Source organism: Watersipora subatra, chromosome 3 (assembly GCF_963576615.1).
Source record: "Watersipora subatra chromosome 3, tzWatSuba1.1, whole genome shotgun sequence".
In the NCBI taxonomy this organism is placed as follows: domain Eukaryota; kingdom Metazoa; phylum Bryozoa; class Gymnolaemata; order Cheilostomatida; family Watersiporidae; genus Watersipora; species Watersipora subatra.
Window position 1 is genome coordinate 58,246,919 of NC_088710.1, and position 25,702 is coordinate 58,272,620.

Below are 25,702 nucleotides of genomic sequence, written 5' to 3' on the forward strand. Positions count from 1 at the left end.
TTGATCTAAATGCGTGTTTATACTGGGTAATTTGTATGAATGTTGCTGTTTTAACCCCTTCTATGTGTAAACAGCTAGTCACCAACTATCATAGCCCGAGATCCATTTGCACTGAGTTTAGGCGGTTTGTTGGAGCTAATTTACCAATAGGATATCAATATACATCCATATGCTCTGTTATTTGTTGGTTACACATTTCGTTTGCATGTACTTCAGCTCACTATTACTAAATAGGTTAAATGTTACAATTGGCTGTCGTAAAATGAATCCTTTTGTTATGTATTACAAATGGCTGGTGTAAACAGATAACTCGCATAGCATCATCTATATCGACCTTTTTTAGACAATATGACTGCGCATGTTACGTGGCACAATCGTTTTGTGTGAATGTGTCTGTATTGCTCGCTCTGCTAGATACATGATAGTTGGGAGGAAAAATGAACATTTCAGTAGCGATCTATTCCTTGGCTATGCAGCATGACTTTACAGTTACTAGTATGGTATAGCCATATATATATACCTATAGGTATATATATCTATGGGTATAGCACTTTGCTGGGTTAGTTTGTGGTAGACATTTACAATAGCTGCCTGCTCTTTTAGAGGTACTTGCATCCATATTTCTAATGCTTAGTAACTACATGAAAGCATGCCACTTCTGTAAAGTTTTAGACACTTTCCCGCTTGATTACTGAGGCCATAACTTATGAAACAACTGCATCAACTGTTTGTGGGATTGTAGGATCTTCCAAAGACCAATATGTATGTTGGTCGAGCCCCAGACAGTGGCCTTAGGTACTTCAATGGAGAGATTGATGAGATCAACTTCTACCGCAGCACCAGGGATGACCTGGTCAAGAAAGCAATTTTAGACTTCAACTGTAAGTAATATGTAGACACATTGACCAATCACAGAGTGACAACAAGATGCTTGGAGTCAATAGTTCTTCTTAGTAGCCACTACTAACTTAGATTACCTGCTACCAGCTGGAAATTCAACATGCATTGATAAAAGATTACATTAAAGGTTGGATAACTCCTGTTTATCGTGTACTGCTAGCTTCTGTTGCTATTTCTATCATATCTATGCAACCCGCAGGTGACTTCTATGGGATAGTCATAGACATGGATGATATAGGCCCCAATGGAAATATTCAAAGCAGTCTCTCGACCCCTGTTATGAGCTATAATGGAGTAGAGACAGTGCCGGGTCTGATTGGTGAGTGCTTGCTAAGGAACGTACAACAGCGATATTCATAAAACATTATATACTAGTACCCTAGCAGTCTTGAGTGCCATGAGAGAGTGTCATGTGTGCTAATAATGCGCAGATAATTAATATAAGCACAGTAGTTTTAACTAAAAGGCGAATGAATAGTGTGCTGGTCGGCGATGGTCAATGTTGTAGGTTCGAATCCCGCGAGATGCAGTATCTTTTCTCCAATTTCGAAACTTGGCTTCAGACGGACACGGTTCTTATTACAAAAAAAAATTATTCTAATCTGTAATTAGTTTGTATATTTCATATTTGAGGCTTTTTATTCTGTTTTTTATTTTCTTTTATCACAGTTTGAGTTTTTTTTTAATCGCTTAGATAAAAGTCCTTAAAACCTATTTTTCATTAAACTGGCACTTTTCTTTCAGCTATTTTTTCTTTGCTCTGTTCTGTTTTATTGCAATCGTGTAACAGTGTGTTTGTTCTCATCAAACAGGACGGGCTATAAAGCTGGAAGGAGCTCAATATTTGGATGTAGGTAATCGTCTCTCTTGCCAGTCGAGGCCCAATGCTTGCCTCAATGGATATACAATGCGTGTCTCATTCAAGCTTCTCCAGTTTGGACAAAGAGTTTATTTGGTTTCGAGTAACCCAGCAGAAATCATGCTCACGGGTATGTATGGGAGGTTTAACATCGATGGCCTTCGCATTGATAGCACGCAATCGGTGTGCTCAGTATGTTGTCATCACTTCGTTGTTCATCATTACAGAGACTTAGTTATTTTTTTAAAATGTTAATATTTTTCCAATTGTCACACAGTTTAATCTAGTATCCATAGTAATTAGGTAGTCAGTACGCTGCATTCATCAATCCTTCATAGTTTGAAGTTTTTTGTTTTCAAAGAGCCAATTATTCATCCAAGCGTTTAGACAACAGATTTGGCTGAAATTCGTTGTTGTTCATTTATTATACGATGTGAAAGAAAAATTAAAACTTTTTATATGATTTGCAAGCTCCTGTTTGGCGTATTCACCAGGTGACGATCTGTACGTGAGGTACAGCTACCTAATGGGTGTGTGGGAGGCAACTCTTAACAATGTGGAGTTAAATCAGTGGTACTCCATAGACCTCACATGGGATGATGAGAACGGAATGACTGTCTATGTCAATGATGTGCAGAGAGCTTGGGTGCAGGTAGCTATATATATATTTGTATGCATAATAGAAACAATGCCTGCTATATTTATCTTTGGACATGTTTGTTTTGATTGACTCTCAATTCAACCATGTGATTTGTTTGCAGAAGCCGACACGACCAATCGACGCGTCATACGACCAAAAGAACAATTTCTATATCAACAGACCAAGCTCTGATTTAGTGACCAACTATAATGGAGGCATGTTTATCATCGATGACCTCGAGATCTGGGATGCCAAGCGAGAGCTTTTGCGCTCCTGCGATCTTCTGCCTCCAGTACTTGGTAGGTTTCTCATCCTGTCACTCTCTGAGATGAAACCTAGATGTCAATTGCTATCGTTAACACTTGTATCCTTTTTTGGCGTTGGGAAAAAGCTGACCGTCCCGAGTTGACTCTAAATGCTAGTAGACACTATATCGTGGAATATCAGCTGTGATCTCTCACTACATTGGTGATCGCCTTTGATAACATTATTTGCACAATCACAAACCATCTGTGTTTACATCAGCAAATACTTTGGGCCATAGCATTCACATTGTGCAATGTGATCAAATGATAAAATACTATTCCCCCAGCAACTATCATGAAGGGAGATATAGATAAAAAATATCCATGACAGCCGATTGCCATCACCGAAGCGGTGCATATTGCACAGACTGCCATAGACGCACAGAGAAATATCGGGGAATCATAACAGCTACAATAGTTCCCGATATATCTTTGTTGCTTCGGCGATACCATTGGTTTTCCCCTTTCACCGCCAAAAACGTGTTTATGCATTTTTTATGGTCGAGTGCCGTTGACGCATTTTTTCGATTTTTCCAGCAATTGCACAGTCACTTAATTTTATTATTCATTGACAACATAACTCACGGTCTCTAGGACTTTTATGATATTGACAGTGTTGTCCAAGGATTTCTCTATAAAATTAGCCTAAAGTAACGAAGCAATTTAAAATTTCTGTTTGAGACTTTCCAACCTAAAAATGAACATTTTTGTGTAAGTTTTGTTAAGTACCGCGCGAGTCAGAAAACAGATAATTACTTATGTTGATGACATTATAGCCAATTCAGGTTTAGATTTTTGTGATTACAGATTATTAAAGTAGCAGCACTGACTCTGATAGTAGTGAAAGTAATAGTTTTGTAAGAGTAAGGAACATTTAGCTTCATTGCAATCGTAGCTTCACATAGCTCTATCATCGCACAATGTATAGATACATTGAAGTTTTTGCATAGCAGTGTTGGTCACAATGTTTGCAAAACAAAATATGTAACAAAAATGTTCTAGATAAAGTTTGAAATTGAAAAAAATATTGTATACCTATCATGAACCAATATTGGCAATTTTCGATAAAATGGTTGGAAGTTGGCCGATAGCTAAATTTGTACATGAACGACAGTAAAAGGGTTAAGGTACACAGTTTGTGAACAATCACTGAGAGGACAACTCCAACATACTGTGATACAATGTGTACCAACCTTTAAAAGTGTAATAGTAACAGTTAACGAAACAGTTAATTCATCCAAAGAGAGACATTCAACAAAACAACAAAGTTTTAGATTGCCATTTTTAGGAACTTAGCCTGATCTCTTACTTTGGTTGAAACCCAACATACAGTTTGATAAGATTCTTCTAGCCCTCTACCTGGTTCATAGTTCTACCATTGCTTAGGCACGGAATCTTGATATGATGACATCCTATATATCCTGCTCTTTGTCTATTGATTCCGATTTTAATTTGTTGTTGAGAATATTCTAAAAGTAATTTATACATGAGTTTCAAATACCTCAATTGTGCGTTGACTGATCTAGACAAGTGATGGTGCATCGACATACATAGACAAGTGTCATTGAATAGCATTTTGTTATTACTCTAATTGCCTTTTATACCGTGTTTTAGTATTTGATGGTTTGTCTGTTTCTGCTCTTGAACTGTCTATATCAGTTGCTTCTGTGGGCAAATATTATCTGTTAATTCATAGCAGTGCACCTCTCGTATCAGTACATACTAGCTAATGTATGTCAATACATCACATGCCAACACTTGCTTGCACATGTCAGCACATGTCGACACTTGCTTGAACATTTCAGCGCATCCTTGAACATGCCAGAACATCCTTGTTTGTGCTAGCGCATTCCTTATAAATTTATCTTTCTATACATCATCTATAGTATGTTCTAATTTGTTTTTACAATTGATCATATTATGGTTCTGTAATTTATAATGTTATTTGCCATTTTTGAGAACAAGTTAGAGCTTACAATTACAGCGATGTTTCTGGTATGCAGGCTAAAAGTCAGATAGACAAAAAATGAACTTATTTAGAGCCGCGCAATGATAGTCCCGTTTGTTGTTTCTTTAGTAATCAACTGATTATGAAGAGTTGTAGGCTCCTGTTTCAACATCTATTGTCATCTATGCACACAATAGTTCCAGTTACGTCTATGAAGCCAGTTTATAGTGACACACTAGTTTCACTAATACTACTAATAAGCATGGGATATGCAGTAGGTCTTAGGCTTGTTGAACTGTATTCTGCATGAGAATGGTAAATTTGTAAACCTCAAGACTCAGTATGAAAGACGCTTTGTTTTTATTTGCAGTGAAAAGCGCTGTTTATCCAGAAACTGGCACTGGCTACATCAGACTCTTCTACATACCGGAAGAGTTCAAGGGAACTGGCTCTGGTAGTGAAGAGATGTTTCTGAAGTTTCTCGCGAGTGACGATGACGGTTTGCTCTGGTATAACAAGGATGGATTCGTTGGCTCATATGTATACTTACAGGTATTGCAAGGTCTTTTAGTGAAGTGCTTCTCCTTATTTGTTATATGTTTATTACCATCAACTCTTCCTATATATGAGATGCAATAAAATAATGTATTTGCTAAAATTATTTAATAAGCGAATTTATGACTTTCAAAGCTTTTTAGTTGCAAGTTGGTTGCAACCACAACTTCTTTAAAAAAATTATGATTTCAAGATTGATGAAAATTTGGGATTTGTGATCAATAGGGCAAACTTCTGTCAATAAAGTAAATTTTTTTTACATGTTTGGATCACTTTAAAACACAATAATACAACATATGAACACCCTAGGTACATTAATGGCCAAGTTATAAGGTCAATAAGTTGTCAATTTTGATCTTTTAGGTCAATTTTTATATTTTTGAGTCAATTTTCACTCTTTATGCATACTAGGAATTCAGAATTTCCCCTTACTAAGGTATTTGGGTATTTCCCTTTCCAAATGGAAATTTGGTGGGTTTTCTCCTCTTGCTTTATTCGTTATGTATAGGATGAGTCAGCATGGCATGATGAAATCTGCTCAAGCCACTGGTTGATATTTATAGCATGTGCTGCCCAATTATATGACTAGTATGCAATCAGTTTTACACTAGTAAATATGCCAAAAGCTAAGCAATCAGCTCATGGGAAGGTTTTTCAGATTATAAGAGAGTTTCCTACCGAGTTCACCAAGACACCAGGCAATGAGCTGTAATGTAAACTTTGCAGTTTTGTGGTAAAGACTTCTAAACGATTTTTCATGGAAACTCGTCAGAAAACTGCCAAGCACAAGAAACAAGTAGAACAGCCAAACCAGTCAACGCAAAAGTTCATACCAGCAGCATGCAATGCATCCAATATGTAGCCACATGTATTAATGTTATGTTTTCAAATTACACTTGGACAGCTCGATTTGTTAATTAATTAGAAAACTATGTATTTTAAATTTAAAGTCAATAAAGTCAATTTCTCAAAACAATAAGGTCAATTTTTCTGATTTTGAGGTCAATAAAAAGTTTGCCCTAGTGATCAACAAAGTCGATGGAGAAATAAATAAAATTCTTTGCCCAGGAAAGCAGACAACTCCTAGTTACAAAAATTTCAAGCATATTTCTAACAAATTTGCTGCCCTTTACGCTTCTGAGGCTTTTAATAGATTTCTTCAGTTGCAGCGTTTTAAACAAGTAAACCATTAATTCTTCAACGTTTTCTTGTTTAAAAATTACAGCGATGTTATACCTGACCTTATATATATATGCTACATCTGATGTTATACCTGCTACAGCTGATTACCAGGCTCTAGTAGATAATCATTGCATTGCTTGTTGCAGAATGGAGATCTGTACTTTGGAAGTGATAGTGATGAAATGATTCCTAGACGCATTACTTTTAATAGATTTTTCGGTGATGGACAAGACCATACTCTGACTATCAGATCAGATCCAAACAATATGGTGAGTACTGTAGGTTGTTCATTTCTACTCCACAACGGTGTAATCGTATCGACTGCTATCCATATCTCTACCTTAGATTCTTTCCTCTTGAAGTTCAGTTATAATAAATTCCATGAGGTATGACTAGCATCCATGCTCTAGCCTATAGTGATACTCTATTTGTAGAGGATGGAAAATTGTTTCATAGCATAAAAGAATGCTTGTGTAATAAACAACTCTTTCTTTCCTTAAAGATGAACTTTCACGAAATTTCAGTAGATTTTCTCAGAAGGTATCGTTATTTTTATACCTTTTGCAATTGTTTTGTTGTTTGAGGTGAATCTGACTGCTAAGATGTTTTAAGATTAAAATTGTTGAAACTTGATTGCTGTTAAAATGCTCTGATCAATCGAAAGTACGATTATGATGTCTATAGTTGCAAAAAGAATAACAGAATAAAGGCTCGTAATGGTGCAACTTGAACGCAATAGATGATATCAATTATAGCAACGATAAAAACTAGTCATGTCATTTCGCATGTTTTTTTCTGAGCATTCAAATTGCAACGAAGCTTTGTTGATTTTGATTTTGAAACATGCTGGTAGTCAGATCATCTCAAACATCAACAACGATCCCAAATGATTGAAAAATGCCGATACCTTTAGATGAAATCTACTAAACTTCTTGTGTAAGTTGATCGTTAAAAACGATTCAGGGGAAGAGGTGTCGGACACCAAGAACTCTTGCAACATTTTGCTGAGGGTTTTTGCTGTAAACACTATTGCAATTTTAAAATACTTCTTTCATAGGTGACTTTCTATGTGGATGACGAAAGCGTTGGCCAGTTTGATCCTGGCTATAAAGTAAAGTTCTTGACGGAAGATTTCAATGTTGGTGGACATATAAATGTTTCATTGGCAACCAACAAAGAAGTTGGGCAAAGCTTTGTAGGCACCATCAAAGACGTCCGGATTAATGGAACTGGTTACAACTCTGATCTAGATCTTTTTTTTGAAATGTGGAAGGAACAGTTCCCAGGTTGGTAAATGCATCCATCTGACTACTCAATTTTAAAGTGCTGCTGATGTTGGATTCCAATGATATGGGTATTAATGGTACAGATAAATGTGATATTTGTTTATAATCTTTATTTATTTAAATTGTTAAACTTGTCTCCTGGACAGGAGTTCATGCAATGTTAAACACTAGCTTGATACTTGCGTGGAATCTTTCAATAAAGATTGAATTGGAAGTTGTCTTTCCTACCTGCGAAGATGTTTTGCAGCTCATTCATTATGAGAATATAACTGCGTAATAATTGAAACTATCAATCCTGAATACAATACTTTTGACGATTTTAGAGTTTGTTCGAGCCTCCTGTGACATGGTGTTCGACCCAGCGATCGACTTTGAGTGTGACACTGGAGGTTCATCGGTCACCTTCCTTAAGAATGACACATTTATCGATGGCGGTGTATGGGTGAAGAAGGGCAGCAAACCATCAATCAAAATAACCTTCACTGCTGCCGAGCCTCGCGGTCTACTCTTATTCACTGGCACCGAAAAGAGGAGAGGATATGGTGAATTCTTTGCTGTAGAGATATTTGATAGACTCCTATATCTAGTGGCTGACGTTGGGAACGGCGTGGAAAGGAGAAAGGTAGGCTCTTTATCAGGGCTATCTTAGCAGACGTGCTTTTTTGCACTAACCCTAGTTGCTTGTGAATAGGTTTAAACAAGTGACTTGTTCCTCTTGTATCAATGATCTCCATCAGCAAGACAAGAAGGTTCCAAAACTCATGTATCAAGAGGCACTCTCGTATTGAAAATTTTCAAAAAATTTCAAGACATTTCTGTAGCAGCTAAAATCTAACGAAAGCCATTAGTTGTCATCTTTTTTAATTTTAATATCTATTAATAACACTGTTGTCGCTTTTTAAAACTATTGCTGCCTGTTCAGGTGTCTCCTGAAGAGCTCAAGCTCACAAATGACCCACATTCTGCGGAGTTCATTTTTGATGCCGACGAACGGAAAATTAAGGTCTACTATGATGAGGAGCGCCAGAAACAGGCTGAGGTTTCCTTGCCTTATACGCGTCAGGATAATATGTTTGAAGGTCCTTTATTCATTGGGGGCCATGATGACTTCAGCCAGTTGCCTTGGCACATTTACTCTGAAGCAGGCTTTGTCGGTTGCATCAACGACCTGCAGGTATGTGACAACCGTACATCCATTCGAGTTATACATAGAAGGTTACTCTTGTTTGCTTGCCGACTCACAGTTTAACACGGCCTGTTTTGACATTTTTTGTGCAATTTAAATTAAGTCCTTGCTACTGAAACATGACAACTTTACTTAAACACTGCAATAAAAATACTGATGGATTGATTATGGTCTGATCCCCTGTGATGGAACTAGCATTCGGGGGGGGGGGGGGGTCTTTGAGTGGGTTCACAGACTTTGTACTGATGTAGCCCAGTAGCAATTGTGGTCCTTGGGTGACTCAAAACTACTGATCGTAAGTCGCTGTCCTGAGCCAGGGCTGTTTCATTTTTCCCTGTTTCTTGCCTCAGTCCCTGTCTTCCTTAGCAGCGCAGCACAAAAGCAATTGTGGCTGAAGTCCTTCCTAGCACCATTAATAATCCTTGTATGCCTCGCACCGCTGACCTACCAGCCATAACTTGGCACCTCTACCGCTGAACCAGGCCTCCTTTGCTTAACCACTGCAATAATGCGTTGTTAAATTATTTTATACAGCTTTTGATTAAATTTATGTTCAAGGAAAGATAGTAGCCACTAGTTTGCAAAAGACTTGCTTTCAATTGATCAACTTGTTTCCAACAGATTAGCTTTCCACAGTAGACTGTTAAGCTTGTCAATTTGTTAATTGAAATGGTTCCTTACAGCCTAGTAAACTCATAGCAGTACATAATCATCTCTGTTGACAGATCAACACACTCTCGTCTGACCTGAGGGAGCTCTATCAGAACCAAGGTGCAAGGAACATCCAGGACAACTGTCAAGCGTTTATGGACTATTGTGGACGAAACCCGTGTGAGAATTCGGCTCCCTGCTACAACCACAAAGATCGATATGAATGTGATTGCTCTGGCCTTGACCATGCTGACTTTGAAAATGATGTCTGCGCTAAATGTATGTAAAGGCTTGATTACACATGCATATAGGATAGTCTGCTGGAATTCCTACAGCCAAAACAGATTATTATGTCATTATGACATGTGATTAGTGCACATTGTTGACCTTGTTATTACAAATGGGGTGTGATATAGTTAAAATACATTCCCTGTGTTTCCATGCTTCGAATGGGGAGTTGCTTCCACTACGAATCATAGAAACAGTAAAATCCAAATGCATTTGCGAAAAATTCATTCGCGAAATTTGTGCGAAGACATTTGCTGTGAGAGAGTGAGCCTACTTTGACAAGTTTAATTTTGAGGGATACATCGTAAATCATACATCGTACATCATACATCGTAAATCTTGGAAAGATCGATAAAGTGCAACTCCGAATCCGTAAAACACTATTTTTCAGCAGCGGGTAACTCCAAACCCTTTCGAAGTAAGTGAGGTGAAGGAGGGAGGTTTAAGTCATTCCCTCTATTTCCCAAGTGAAGTAGAGGAGATGACTTGAATATTTCTCAGATGACAAACTAGCGATCTTGCAGGAAAGCCATGTTGATTGCTAGGTAACACATCAGGCAGTTAGTAATCTCTAGACACTCTTCAGCAGTTGTGTGTCACTATGGTGATCACTGGTCTCTCACTACTAAACTTGCACTAGTGTTACACGCTACAAATTTTTGAGCTTCGAAGTTGTCGTTTTAATCGTAGGAACGAGGAGGACATACAGTCAAACATGGATAACTCGAACTTCAAGGGACCGAGCAAAAGTGTTCGAATTATCAGAGCATTCAAGTTATCAGAGCACTGTCACAAGTCCATATATTTACTTATTTATTAGTAGATACATGTACATATGCAAACTATAATATAAATCAAAAGCACAAATGGCTTGTTTCAAATTAAATGCTTCTAATGTAAAGTTTAAAACGTTTTCATGAAAAAGTATAGAGATTTTTCTATCACTTGAGATTGGTTTGTTGTTTGAGGTGATGTTATTGCCAGGACGTTTTTCAGATTGACATTGGCAAAACTTGATCGTTGTTGAAATGCTCAAAAGAAAAGACATTTTTTTCTTTTGGGGTTTTACCCATGATCAATTTTGCCGTTTTTTCTTGAAGTTTATGCAGATTACCTTACTTTACCTGGGATTCGTTAAGAGCAACACTCCAAGGCAGTTCAATTAGAAGTTTTACGAGGTTTTACGGTACATTCTATATCACTCACGCTTTTTTAATAGATACTTATTGAATGTACACACGTATTCTGTGTTTAGGTCAAACGATGAATAGTTTTTTGTAGCTCAGACAACGTATACGTTTAATTACAACATTTTTTAAGACGATTTAAACATTCAACATTCCGACGTTGATTCAACACGGAATCAACGTCGGAAAACTATTCATCACGGGCTAGCCGAGTCACATACTCAAGGATTTTCGCCACGCACATACAAAACAACATGCGATTTTTGTTTTGTATGTGCGTGGCGAAAATTCTTGCGCGCGTGACCCGGCTAGCCCGTGCTATTCGTCGTATCGCAGTATAAATCAAATTTCACCCAACTTTTAGAAAAGTCGTTGACAAAAATATTTTGCCGATGGTGGTAATAACGACGCTTATGAATTACGAAAAGATGAAGTTCACCTCTATGGCTTGGAATAAAGTGATTTTCTAAAGCGAAAACAACCGTTTCGGTAGCTGTTGGGCAAAAAAACAGCTCGAATTAACAGTGTTGAGTTCGAGTTATCTATAGCAATTTATCATTACGTGGGAACGGACCAAAGGAAATGTTCGAATTAACCATGTGTTCGAGCTATCCGTGGACGAGTTATCCATGTTTGACTGTATTTACATGATACGCAGGGGTGGCCGCACAGCTCCCAATTATTCTTGTAGTGACCTTAATAGATGTCTTGTAATGACCCTTGATATATGTCTTGTAGTGACCTTGATTGGCAACATCAATGGGAGTGAGTATTATGACCTTGACCTCGGTCGAATGTATAAGACCCATGTTAATGACTTTTCTACACGATTCAAAACTACTTCTAAAGATGGAACCATGTGGATGACTCATGGCCAAGAGAGTTATATCAAAGCATTCTTTGAGGAAGGAGTTCTGAAAGTAGCTCTCAACACTGGCACAGTAAGTAGTAATTATCTTAAATTTCTACATGGCATGTGTGTAATTCTTTGGTTTGCTCTGTGCAATGTTACTCATCCTTACTTGAAAAGACATTTACTGTCAAAAATTGAAACTACTCTCTGAGCATCTACCTAGTTGACACCTTTGTTCTATTAAACTATCTCTCAGTTTGGTAAACTACTCCATTCACCCTCTGGGTATCAAAGTTCTTGACATTGCTTGCATGTTGCTTAAAGCTCATGATAGAGGAGTGATGGGTTGTCGAGACAAGTAATCTGGTATTTGCCAACTATCATTTTATTAATCTAGATTCAGCTCTAATGTACATACAGTGAGTTAAGGTAACCACTTTAAAGATTTTAGTTTAATAGTGAACTTTTGTAGGAGAGCACTTCAGCGAATTGATACAGATATTGTCAGTTTTATGGCTGTAAGGAATTGTACAGCGTGTGTAGTATTATTTTCGCCAGTAGATATTGGCTGTATATTAGCTTTAGTCCTAAACTGCTGTGAGTTCGATGCCGCTGTCTACGAATTACACAATCGCAATTACACAGCGGACGAAGTAAATATTTTGGAGTTGGCTTCTGTCACATTTATAAAAGTGCACAACGCCATTTAAACTTGCTTACTCATTCCTACACAAAACAGGAGCAGATGCGGTGATCTGAATCAGAGCCATGACTTACACATTTTGGTATGTCCAGCTCGTGCTGTCACAGTAAGAGCTGACATCCAACCAAACACATCTGTTACACACCTAACTCAGTAACCAGCTGTTATAACCTAGTTAATGACCTGAGCCATGGTTTGTTAAAAAGGTTTACGAAAAAGCTAATTCGACTTTCACACACTTCTATATAACATTTCAAGTATTATTCAAGTCACTAAAATCTGTGCCCATTGCAAGCTATCTCATAATATTTTTTCAAGAGTATGACAGATGCGTCTGAGGGCTGTAATGAGCACGGACAACAGGACACACGAACAACAGAAAGTTTTACTTTGCTTTTAGAAAAGTTACGAGTGGGAAACCAAGGGCAGATATAACGACTATGAATGGCACACGCTCGACGTACAGCGGAGAGCAGATTATATGGCAATATTTGTTGACGGCATTCAGCAAATCAATGGTATGTGATATTACATTTCTATGTCTGTGAGACAATGTCAGCTTTGCCTGCAGGCTATGGCTCACTTTTTTAATAACAATACATTTAGACAGCGGCAGCATCTGTTGAATTTTATAGTTTGTACCCATTTTTATTCTACCACTTTTACTTTAATGATAATTTGATTTTTTTAAATTATTTTTGAATTAAAGAATACTTGACCATACTGGCATGTAGATGTCATGCATACATGCTTTGTTATAAGATTCATGGTACATCTACTCCAATTTAAAGCATGCTTTTCCTGTGAGACTCGGTAGCCAGTTCCATAGAATGTTATTTATCCATTTTTTGGCTTGTTTGATATGTGTTTTTTTCTCGGCATTCCTTACAAATCAGGATTGTCATGTTGGTTACTGTGTGTCGTGATTTTATCAGCTAATTTTGACAGAGGTCAGTGTTGCTGCATGCATACCAGTCAAATCCTAGAGTGCATTCAGGGAGTCATCTCCTCCATCCGCCCATAACTATGCTCAGCATGAATAATTAAATATAGTTTGTCAGATTTGTTAATATTCGTATATCTAGTACTTTCTCCCTACTAGTTGAAGTTAACCAGCATGGAGTTTGTACTCTAGGTGCAGTTTGTCCTTGGCTGTCTATATGGAATTGCATGCGAGTCAAGCACTCCCTCTTCCCCTCATAAGATTCTGACACACAGCTAGGCTCAATGCATGCCCTGCATCCTAAAACTAGAGCAAATCTTCCTTTTTCAATCATTTCATTGATTTGTATTGTTTGTAAGTTGCTTGTTAATGTTATGGCATGTTTGTTACTATAGATGTACACGAGTAGTTGGTTTTCAATTGAATATACGTTACAGAAGTTTTTTGTATCAAAGGTTTGATTTTAAGTAATATTTGTGACTAATGTAATATTGTTTATGAATGATTTTTGACCTTTTACCCTATTTGCCAATGGGATCTCTCTGAATGCTTTTGTCACTCCCTGAGCATAAGGACAACCGTAATCTGCACCATGCGTGTTTATAAGAGATGTGGGAATGCAAAGTAGCCCTTGTCTTACAGATACAATACAGTCAGAAAATTTCTATATATACATGGATGAGATCAGACTTGGGGCTGATACACCCAATCCAGGAGAACCACCATATTTCTTTGGTCACATGAGAAACTTTAGATGGCCTGATGGAACCGATGGAACTCCGCCGTTTGTTGATGGTAGGATTTGCCTCGAGTTGGATGGTTTCTTTGACTGGTACTACCACCGAGCAGTTGATTGTTTTATATTACAGGCTTTAAGGAAAGTCTAATCAAATCTTGGTACATATCAAATATGTTTTGCAGAGCGTCCAGAGCCAATTCCAACGCCTAGTATAACTTTTATCAACACTGAATCATATATGAAAGTACCTACGGCATCAGGGGAGATGGAGAAAGACTTGAAGGTACAGTCATATACCTTTATAGTAATCTATGAGCATTATTTATATTCTTACTCTGAATTACCACACATACAGGCAAACATTCTGGGGGTTCTGGTGAGATAATCTATGGCTCAATTAATAACTTTGACAACCGGATCATCACTGTCATAACATGTTCTCGGAGAGTTTTTGTTTCACGTAATTAAGTACTCACAGTTAATTGTCTTCTAAGACTCTAAAAGTGTAAGCCTTCCTACCCCCCCCCCTTCCTTATTTTCATAAAGAAAGTCCAATAACAGAGCTCCATGAGTTAGTTTATCACAAAGATTTGCTATGCACCAGATAAATTTTAACCGCTCAACACTTTTTGATGAGGTGTAACAATAGGCAGGAGTTGTTCGACACTTTTTATGAAGTATAACAATAAGTTGGAGTTGTTATCTCTCAACACTTTTTGATGAAGTATAACAATAGGCAAAAGTTGTTATCTTTTATCACTATTTGATGAGGTATAACAACAAGGTGTTGTTGTCTCTCAACACTGTTTATGAAGTATAACAATAAGTTGGAGTTGTTCTCTCTCAACACTTTTTGATTAGGTATAACAATAGGCGGCAGTCGTAATTTGCAAGCAGCCAGATTGAAAGCTACTGCAATTAACTTTGAAATTGCTAGTATCATCTGCATGTCTTTCTGTTATTTCTGCAAATGTGTGCATTTTAGTTAAAACTGATGATAAAAACTAAGATCAAGGATGCCATATTTCTCTATCAAGATGGAATCAGAGGGCAGTATCTTGCTGGAACCATCAATGATGGCCGCTTGAATATCAAATATAACTTTGGCAACGGAGACAAGGACATTGAGGTTCCTGGTTGTAAGTAAACATCGGGGTCTATCTAGATTTTGTATACTGCATATGTAAAAACCTTTGTTTTTTTAATGAAATAGAATCATGAGAAGATAACTATTATTTTATCCTCTGGATTACAGCTGACCTGAGCGATGATAAATGGCATTTGATAGAACTCTATCGTAAACAGATCGATGAGTTAGAGGTCGTGCTAGACAACTCCGAGAGGCTGACTGTTGCTACACCGATTGAATGGCCATACGAGTTTAAGCACTCGAGAACTCTGTATCTTGGAGGTAAGTTGCCATGATAAGACACTTAGCAACAGCTTTTACTTTGCAACTTGAAAATAGACTCAGGTAAAACGGTTACCGTAAAACCTCTATTTGAACGCCATGCGCTCTATTTTTCAACCCTTCTATAAAGGCGTTTTATCAGAGGCGACGTTCAAATACAGGGTGGTGCAGTATTTTTCGATTAGCTTGTCAGATATTTGGTAAAATAAACTCGACCCTTTTACTGGTGAAGCAATGTTAATATCGCCTATATTTCGCACTCCTTCGGGTGGATCGACATTAATGCCGTCGACCTCAGAGTTTTTGCTAAAGCAGCTAAAACATTAGCGGTATATGCTTGTTCTAGTATATTTTGTGTTAGCAGCAGTTAATGGCCTTTGCTCCAACTGTTTCCAGGTATTCCAAGTGATATTATACCACCAGAGAGTCTAAAAGATATTGGAGGTTACATGGGCTGTATGGCGAAAGTAATCAAAAGCAGTGTACTCATTGATCTCTACGGCCTTTTGCTAGATCGTCTTCGAGCTTTTGGAAAAATTGAAAGAGGTTGCCAACCTTGGAACCCGTGTGATGAAACGGAGTGTCAGCATGGCTGCCAGTGCGATGCGACCAATTCTGCGTGTGACAATAGCATGATACCTTTTACTGGTGCAATGTGTGAAGAACGAGATGAGGGCTTCATTTTTTATATAAATGGAAATCCTGGTCACATACATTTCAGCTATGACAATCCATTTTCACCCGTAGAAGATACGATATCATTTGGTTTTAAGGCTTGTCAGCCTAATGGTCTGTTCACAAAGGTATTTGGAGGTAACGAGAAGGAATTTATCGAAATATATTTGATTGATGGCAATCTTGAGGCAAAATTTCAGCTCGGAGGAAATCAGCCAGAAAAGATTACATTGAATGGTGACTTCACTGACGATTGGTATACGGTGCAGTTTAAAAGGAACGGTATGAAGGCCACGCTCTCTCTGTTGAATGATAATGGTGATCTCCAGCAGTCGGAAACTGCTTCATTGAAAACCGGTGATGACCGGTTAGATGGACTGGAGCGTGTTGAAATTGGAAGTGAAGAAATCAGTACAAGACAATACGAGCGAGAGTACGCCGGTATCATCACAGGTTTCAAGCATAGCTCTTTGAACATATTTGATATAGCAACTGGTTCCGCTGGCAACCGGGTTCGCTATGACTCTCTTGGTACAAAACCTGAAAGAAATCCAGACAGTTTTATTTGTGAGCTATCTGGCGGATGTGGGCCTGATAAACAAATTTGTAAAAACTATGGTGTCTGTCAAAACAATGTTTGCAACTGTACGCTAACTGCGTATATCGGCAGGACATGCGAGGATTGGCCCAAAGGCCGTTATTATGGGTACGATCGTTTTGAAGCTGGCATTGATAGCTACCGATATCCCCGACCTATAACAACAATGGAAGATTATTTAGCTGTTGGAGTAATGACGGATGAAAAAGATGGAACGATATTCCGCGTTGAAAACGTTGATAAAGACCAATACTACCATCTTAAACTTGTTAATGGATCGGTTAGATTAGATTACAAACTCAAGGACGTTGAACATTCCATTCAACCAACCACAGATACAATCGACTCTGAAAATGATGTCTATTATGTGATCAGAATGAATCGTACTGGAAGCACAATCACCATGACCGTTCATAACAGTACAGCGATCGCTAGGAAGGTCAAGACAATCGCCAATTTGGAAAATGTTCCTTTCGAATCGCAACACCAAATAATGACAGGTGGGTTGATGCAGCAGTCACGCCTTGACGGAATATATGAAGATGCGTATGGCATAGTGGGAGGGCTCTATTATAATGGCTTATATATTTATGATCTAAGTTATACGCCGTCAGGTGATGTAAGCAATGCTCCTGATCCGTATGAGCTCAATCCAAGAACTGATGCCCGGTGTGGCATTTGTTTTAATGATGGCAGAAGCTCTGGCAACAAACAATGTGACTGCACTTACACAAGCTTCGGAGGCCTGTGTTGTGACAGCAAGGATGACTTATTTGGTTTTCAAGTGAAAAAACAAGGCGGTAATGCGGTACTTATATATAACTCAAGCATGTCTGCAAGGAATGTCGATGATTTAGCAGTTAGCTTTAGGACTGCTGGTGGTTGGGAAGATGGTCATATCATGAAAGTGGAATCTGCCGATAAAAAGTACTACATCATTATAGAGATAAAGAACGATAAGTTACAAGTGCGGCATAAACTCGGACCTACAGAGCAGATCGAGCTATTTGATGCTGTTGTTAGACAACAGAAAGATCATAGGGTGAGACTACATCGAGAAGGCAATACAGGTTACATACAGCTTGATGGTTCTAAGAGAAATGGCACACAGTTCATAGATGCTGGTATCTTTCAACCAAATGTTATTTATGTTGGTGGTGCATACAATGGCACTGATGTGACTTCTGGGCATTATGGTATTATTTGGAAAGCCATCTTCAATGGAGTAGATATTGTAGACGAAACCATATCAAATGATGGAACTGGTAAAACGATATCAGTAAAAACCAAGAATAATGATGACTTTGCTATCGTACCTCATCCATGGCCAAACCTTTGCAACAAAGGCTCTCCCGATTGCGACCCTACTCCACCAACATATGGAGGCGGAGGTGATATTATATACGAAATTGGACCAGTCGGTCCTGGAAACCCCGGCAGTGTAGTCGGACTAGGTCCAAGTGGTGGAACTACATCACCCTTGGCTTTTATAGGGGCTATAATGGGAGGCCTTTTGTTTGCTGCTGCTACAGCATTTGCTGCAGTCGGAATGAAGCCGGGTTTCATAGCATTATCGAATCGTTTTGCCGGTGGTGCTGGAAAGGGTCCATACATTCCGGTGGATAATGGAAAATCTAGTGGTTTCCCTGTTGGTAATGGAGGAGGAAGCAACTACGTAGTCGCTGTAGGAATGGAGGAATATGGTGATGGTAAGGGCGTTGGTGGTGGCATGGGAGGAGGAAGTCAAGCTGGCAGCAGGAGCCAATACGAAGACTCATATACGCATGAAAGCCGATTTGATGCTACTGATGGAAGCGTGATCGGTGGGGGAGGAGCGGGCACCATGGCCGGTGGGGGAGCCGGATATAATGCCTACAACACATCGAGTACCTGGTATGCCAGGAATGAGACTCTTGAAAATCAGAATCAAGCTTACGGTGGTGGAAGTACAATCGGTGGCTATGGGAATGGCAGAGCAGGATATGCTGGTTCTGTTACTGGAGGAAGTGTTGCAGGAGGATCCGTGTATGGCTTTGGAACAGTTACTAATCCTGATCAGGCCTTCATTACTCTATCAGAGGATATAGCTGTCGATAATGTTGTACTAACGGCAGATGGCCGCTATGTCGTGACAGGATCCAACCTTGGACCTCCCCAAGTGTGGAATACAATGGTGAGTCTGACGTATCTTCATCTTACTAGGCTGAGATGAACCTGGAAGTAGTTGATTGTTTTAATTACTTCATAATTGGAGTTTTAAGTAAATTAATTAATGTTTTTTTTAATCGAATGTATAAATTTTGTACACAATAGTAGAAACATTTTAATAGGAAGATAGTTTTAATTTACTTACGTTATAGCTGTGCGGCTTTAGTTACTACTAGTTTGTGTACTCATACAGAATGGAGAAATGGTTACGACAATGAGAGGGGATCACATGGGATCAACCGGTCTACACTTGGCAGCTAATGAACAGTATTTGATTGGAGAAACGATGGCTGAGCAAGCAGCCGTTGACATGAATGATATTCAAACTGGCAATCATATTCCTATTCGCAGAGTCGCTGTAAGTTACCAAATAATTACCAAAATATGTAGTGACTAGAATAAAACCATATGCCAAATGTAAGATTTTGCGAGCACTCAGTTAGGTAAGATTTCCAGATTAGACATTTTATTCTGATAAAACATCTTTACTGTAAAGCCAGAGTTCATGGCCAGTTAATAATTTCTAGATAGTTTGTACATTGGTATATACCATTAAATTTTTCTTTTCAAGGTTTGGGATTTCAATACCGGTAATCCATTGCCCATTGCTGTGGACCAGCTCTGCACAGCGAGCTGCGTGTCAAAAGATGGTCTCAAGGTTGTCATGGCGATGACTGATAAGTTTGGAGGTGGCACGACTATTAAAGTCTTGGATCTCTTATCTAATAAAGTCCTACATGAAGTCACATATCCTGACACCATTGGTAGGTGGCTATTCAATACAAACAACATATGTATCTATCAAAACTGCTTCACTCATTGAATATTTCTATGCATATTTTCTATTTGTTATCTTCGTAGTAGTTATAGCTCATATGCATACCACAAAGTTCTTTTTTAGGCGTTGCAGATTCTGCGTCCTGTGTATTTATCTCCCCTGATGACCGATTTGTTGCTGTGGGTTTTGTGAATTCCTTTGACAACAATGCCAACTTTATCGTGTTTGACCTGTTCAACAAATCGGGAGTCGTTGATTCTCCAATAGTCGCTCTCAATGCTGACCCTCACTGCACTGTCATATTGAGAAATGATGAAGCACTAACTGGCACTAAAAATGGAGAGTTAGTCATCTGGAGTATGAAAACAGGAAAAGCCCAGGTAAATACGGTTTGCGCATACAGATTAGTGTTTACTCCCATAGTCTCAGCAAGTCATTTAATAAACATAATCTTGTCTATGGACACCTGCTTTAGCTGCCACTGAGTAAGAGCCGCTTACATTAATTACTTTATCATAAAACTGCTTGGCCGCTTCAGAATTCAGAATAACTTCCGACACTTGTATTTATGAATGCTTTTGGAGCAATTCACTCTTTGAGCTCTCATCATTAGTGTGGCCATTAAAACACAGTATTCGTTCATCGTTGTCTGTCTAGTAGCAACCAATGACTTACTATTCGTGTTTGTGACTGCAGAGACAACTCACGAGTGGCGACACCACGATGCTTTCTCAAGGAGGTATGCCTGCCGCCCATGATAGAGAGGTGAAAGAGGTCTCTCTCAGTGATGATGGCAAATACCTGGCATCTGCCTCAGCAGATAGAACGGTGAAAGTGTGGAATATGGAGAGTGAAAGCCTGATACACACACTACATGGACACAACGATGAGGTTAGCCGATCATTAGCTATGTTTGTTATAGACTATTTTCTCTGACAAAAAATACTTTCTGGTAAGTACAACCTTTCGTTTACTATCTCGACTCCTTCGCAATGCTATCAGATTACCAACTTTGAAACTCATTTGTTCAACTCACTCAGTAATGCCTGATTTCTGTTTTCTCATTTCTGTTTTGGCATGTAACGATGCCAATAAAAACGTTATACATATATACATGGACTCACGAGCAGGCAGGAACTTGAGATTAGTTTGTTGTAAATGACTGGTTGCTTATCTAACAAGTTTTTTCTGAGAGACTCTTCACAATTATGTATTCACCTTCAGGTACAGCCCATTGTAACAGTTGTGATTAGGAATTTTCCCCTCTATGGTACTGACTCCAACCCTGAGCTGGATACAAAACATTAAAAAATTTATTCAGACCAACGAGCTTAAAAGCAACAACTTCTATAGATCTAGTTAGCTTGAATATATCTTTTAGTTTTAGTAGTTTGATATTGAACATTAAACTAACAAAAAGTTTAAATGATTGGGTGACTGAAGAAGCATCAGATAGTTGATTGGTCCAGCACAACACTAGCTAATTCCTAGTTTGTTTTTAGTTAGCTAGTGTCTGATTGTACTCTGTGCTAAAAGTAATAAATCAATTACAGGTTTACACGGTAGACATTGCGTCAGATAACACTATTATAGTGTCAGGCTCTCAGGATGGAACTATTAAACTCTGGAGACTACGCAACGGAAATCAGGTATGTTTATGTTAAGAATCGTCTATCGACCAGCATGCAAGATATGGAGATTTGTATTTGAAAAGTTATCCTATCAATTTATCCACTTAGCATTTATTACTAGATCACTAGACTGATAGATTTATCTCTTTCAACCCGTGAAGCTCGCCATTATGTTATCATTCTAGATGCTTCCAATAAGCTAGTTGAGCTGTTGTAATGTTTTTGCCTAGCAGCAGCACAAAAGTACTAAAAATTTTAATAAAGCCTAAATTACAATTTTTCGAATTTGAAATATCACAATTCCTAGACTACTTGGTTATAAGCCCTAGCTATGTAAAAAGTGGGTAGAAAACATCTTTTCTTTGTGTATTTTCAATGCATCAATAATATTTTTGAAAACAGTTTTTAGGAGTTGTACATCTAATTGCGATGTTAAAAACTTAACAGGCAATTACTAAAATACTGATTGAAGTTATTGTGACATTTATGTATTCAAGGTAATGTGTTTGTGTGCTTTGACGGGGTACTTACTATTGCTAGGACTTTGCACAATATCTATCCACAAATACTTGTTTTACAATTTACCAATGTTTAAAAGCTGTTTTTTGTAAATTGTAGATTACTAGCTTCAATGCCACAATGGATATTTTCCACGCTCGATTTAGCAAAGACAAGAAGACGGTTGTGGCGCTCGGTGATAAATATGGAGCAAGGAAATTGATAATGCTTCAAATAGTTTCACAGAAAAAGTGGCGAATGCGCAGCAGTTAAGGGGTTAAGGAAAGACAAATCATGGTGCTCAGCATGATCATAATCTCCTGGAGACAGCTCAAGAACCTTCTGTTGCTCATTCCAAGGTTATAAAAGCATGGGTAAAGCAACTAGACTCCTTGCGGCACGCTTGGGTCACTCGGGGTAAAGCGCATTTTCCTCCATGTCATTTCCATTGGCGCCACATAAACTTTAACATAGCTGTTCTAATGCTCAGTGACTTGCTGCAAATACTGTTCTACTATCTATATTTAGACTATCTTCTTATTTCCAGCCATAATTGCCATGCAGAGTCTTTACGCAGTCTCTTCAAGGTCAAATAGAAAAGCTGGACTAATACTCACAAATTTCTATAGACGTTAGTGCTTTGTTATATACAGTAAGCTGTATAGAGAAGACAACTCCACTGCCTATTGAACCAAATCACCTCTCTTCTGGCGCTGTTAGATGATAATTAAAGTGGCCTTGCGCCGGACAAGGTTAACATTTCTTACTCTCGTTTTGTTCGTACATGACAGCGTGAATTTGACATTTTCTGGCCTTATTTTTATGCAGCTGGTTTTAGTTTTGAGTGCGTATTACATTTTTATATCAAACAATGCTGATAGGTCTGTGATAGGCTGTTCTCAAAGGAAGTATTGTTATTCTCCTTTGTAATCTCATTCATATAAGTTGTTGACGTTAGTTGAACACATAGATGTTATTGACAATTCACCGTAGATGATATAATATATTAACTCTTATCTTTATATTTGCTTACTTATCATTACTATTTTGGAAGCTAATATTTGCTATTTTCCGGTTCGTTTTATGCGATAGAATCAAGTCTCATTTTTATGCATGCACAGTGTTTACTTTTTTGGTAAAGCATGCCTTAGAGCTCGAATAAAATCTGTTTGCAGATAACTGGGTAATTATTATTTTTAATAACAATAATAATAACAATTTTGTTATGTGAATGTCAGAAAAATAGTTATGACTAAATTTACAATAAGATAATAGTTGCGGGCAATAATTGATCTTCAACAACATGCTTCTGAGAAGAGTATCTTACATATTATATATATCTGAATATGTCTTACATATTCATACATTCCTATTAGTTCAATGCCACTCACTGTGATTTAAGCATACTGTGGAGGGGTTGGTCTGCAAGGTTTCCAAATTATACAGTAAGTCTGCAGATGTGATGCTAAAATTTATTGCTTCGCATACCACAAGCAGCAGTGCAGTGTTTGCTTGTATGGCCAAAAGCCGCTGCATGGTGCGGTTTTAGTAAGCTTTGTACAAAATGTTTCTGATCCCCGAGTAATTAATTAGGCTATCGTATCTGTAGTCAAACAAAAGGAGACAATTATCTGCAAGGTCAAGCTCAGTTTGCAAAAACTTTATTTTTTATCACAATTTCTTCTTAGCAATCAGTCATCAGAAGCATTACAGCTAAGGTTTAACTAGTTACACATGGACTTATCTATGGACTTTCATTGAACAATAATAGTATGTACTACTGAGAGTGATAATTTTATTTTCTAGCGTTAATAATAATGCGGTAAGCTGTAATAACTGCCGAAAGTGTTTAACATAATTCTGCAACACATTTTGACTTTTTTTATGGCATCAGCTGATGTAAACCTTCATGCTGATTAATTTGGTATCAAAATAACTTTCATCGAACTTGTGATTCAATAGTTATGACAATTTGTATGCACCCTTGTGAAATATTAGGTTATACCGAATATGTAATATAATGTCCTGGCAAACAACTTAATTTGTTTGTGAAGGATGGCATGTGGGTGGAGTTACAAGATGTCCATTGTGAAACAAAAACAAGTAATCGCAGCGTTTGTCGTTCAATCATAGCTAGTTTTGCGCTAATTAATGGTTTGTACTGGTAACACACACCATACAACTCGTCAGGTCTGCAAGTCAATACCAGCCAACTACAGCTAGTAATTATATACTAGTACATAAGTACAATTATACAAAGTACTAGTAAATACTAGTAACCTTGGCTATCTTTTTACATTTAATCTCACAGACTAATGGACTTTACCTGATCGCGTGTTGAAGGGCAGCAAGAATTCAACTCAGACTTGCACTCAACGCTAGAATCTAGTTGGTGTAAACAGAGAAAAAGCCATGCCATCAGCAGATATAGAATGGAACGTGAATACAGCTAAACTATATATATCAAAAGGCCAGATGATATTTAAGTTAAATCCATGGCATCAAGTGGCGAGTTTCCGGCAGCTTGTATATAAAAACTTCCTAAAAATCTGGCCTTTTTACATAATGCAACCACTTTTGGATTAGTAGAGGGACTTTTAACAGGATGAAGTGCTATGCTTCCTGTTAAGAGAAGCGAGAGTAACGTGAAGGGGTAGATCAGGGGAGGAGACAATGGCTAGATAAGTGGGTTGGGGAAACGGAAAATTCTGTTTGGAGGAATTCTGTTTTTTCTTCATTCCTCTCTCCTGGGACACAAGAGAGGAATGAAGAAAAGTGGAAAACAAATTGAAAGGCATGTTCTAGCACACGTTTCTACCCCATGATGAATCACCGACAGTGTGTAGAGGTTGAAAACCTGGTAGGGCCTCAGCAGCTTACATATACATACATGTAGCTCTCCAATCAATTACATGGTCATTACAATGCAAACCAGTGAAAGCTACACTTGCATAGTTTATTACCAATAGTAGTAATATCTAACTATGTAAACCAAGAGAGTGTGAGTTACCATAGAAAAATTTCAAAATATATTCGTTTTTTCTCTGAGCTGCTTGATTAAATAATCTATAAATTAATTAACCAAAGTATAAACAAACCTCTAAGTAGCAAATATAATATTGCTATAAATAGACTGGTGCATTAAGAATATTAATAAAGAAATAAAATGGTTACATCATATCGCTACCACCTAGACTCTTGGTGCACTTTTGTCAACTGTGACAGCCTTCTTCAGCTTGGCCTTGCTGAAGCCTCCGATAGAATCCAGAAGCGCTGTCCTTTGATTGCCGCCATTAGCTGATCCTTGAGGAGGAGGTGGACCTGGCGCCGGTGGTGGCGGGCCAGGTGCGGGCGGTGCCGGAGCGGGTGGCGCCGGTGGAGCGGGTGCCGGTGGAGGTGGCGGTGCAGCAGGAGCTACAGATGATGCCGACTGAACCAATGGTTTATTGCCACCACTATTACCATTTGCAGCAGGTTTTCCTATGAACAGTTAAATATATTGTATATGCTAAAAGAGAAACTTTTTGAAAATCGGGAAGTGAAGTAGATGGAAAGCACTTGGCATCAAGTCCCTTTTAAGAATTATGTTCTAAACTCATACATAATTATATGTACAGAATGATAATTTTTTGTTGAAAATAAAAACTAATTTTTAGTGTAGCACACAAACTAAACAAA

At 38.1% G+C, this 25,702-nt stretch overlaps 3 protein-coding genes across 5 annotated transcripts in view; 2 read left to right on the forward strand and 1 right to left on the reverse strand.

Annotated features, from left to right (window-relative positions):
- Nucleotides 1–8,324, forward strand: part of LOC137390794 (uncharacterized) — a 34,184-nt gene extending 25,860 nt beyond the window's left edge. The window contains exons 20-28 of the mRNA XM_068077111.1: nucleotides 743–881; nucleotides 1,100–1,219; nucleotides 1,713–1,889; nucleotides 2,254–2,411; nucleotides 2,521–2,698; nucleotides 5,023–5,204; nucleotides 6,536–6,658; nucleotides 7,447–7,675; nucleotides 7,999–8,324. Coding sequence (XP_067933212.1) covers nucleotides 743–881; nucleotides 1,100–1,219; nucleotides 1,713–1,889; nucleotides 2,254–2,411; nucleotides 2,521–2,698; nucleotides 5,023–5,204; nucleotides 6,536–6,658; nucleotides 7,447–7,675; nucleotides 7,999–8,324 — 1,632 coding nt within the window. The remainder of the gene's footprint in view (nucleotides 1–742; nucleotides 882–1,099; nucleotides 1,220–1,712; nucleotides 1,890–2,253; nucleotides 2,412–2,520; nucleotides 2,699–5,022; nucleotides 5,205–6,535; nucleotides 6,659–7,446; nucleotides 7,676–7,998) is intronic.
- Nucleotides 8,292–23,202, forward strand: LOC137391005 (uncharacterized). Its single transcript, XM_068077332.1, has 17 exons — nucleotides 8,292–8,297; nucleotides 8,598–8,849; nucleotides 9,587–9,791; nucleotides 11,726–11,928; nucleotides 12,944–13,050; nucleotides 14,115–14,281; nucleotides 14,408–14,508; nucleotides 15,211–15,361; nucleotides 15,481–15,636; nucleotides 16,033–18,105; nucleotides 18,190–19,082; nucleotides 19,311–19,475; nucleotides 19,689–19,881; nucleotides 20,019–20,275; nucleotides 20,592–20,786; nucleotides 21,449–21,544; nucleotides 22,145–23,202. Exons 2-17 carry the CDS (start codon nucleotides 8,745–8,747, stop codon nucleotides 22,295–22,297), a joined length of 5,220 nt encoding a protein of 1,739 aa, XP_067933433.1. The 5' UTR covers nucleotides 8,292–8,297; nucleotides 8,598–8,744; the 3' UTR covers nucleotides 22,298–23,202.
- A 1,766-nt stretch (nucleotides 23,203–24,968) lies between these two features.
- Nucleotides 24,969–25,702, reverse strand: part of LOC137392194 (PX domain-containing protein kinase-like protein) — a 32,568-nt gene continuing 31,834 nt past the window's right edge. For 2 of the 3 annotated variants that reach the window (XM_068078839.1, XM_068078840.1), the window contains exon 15: nucleotides 24,969–25,504. In XM_068078839.1, the coding sequence (XP_067934940.1) occupies nucleotides 25,215–25,504 (290 nt within the window). In that variant the 3' untranslated portion in view covers nucleotides 24,969–25,214. The remainder of the gene's footprint in view (nucleotides 25,505–25,702) is intronic. The other variant, XM_068078841.1, reaches the window with a different exon arrangement.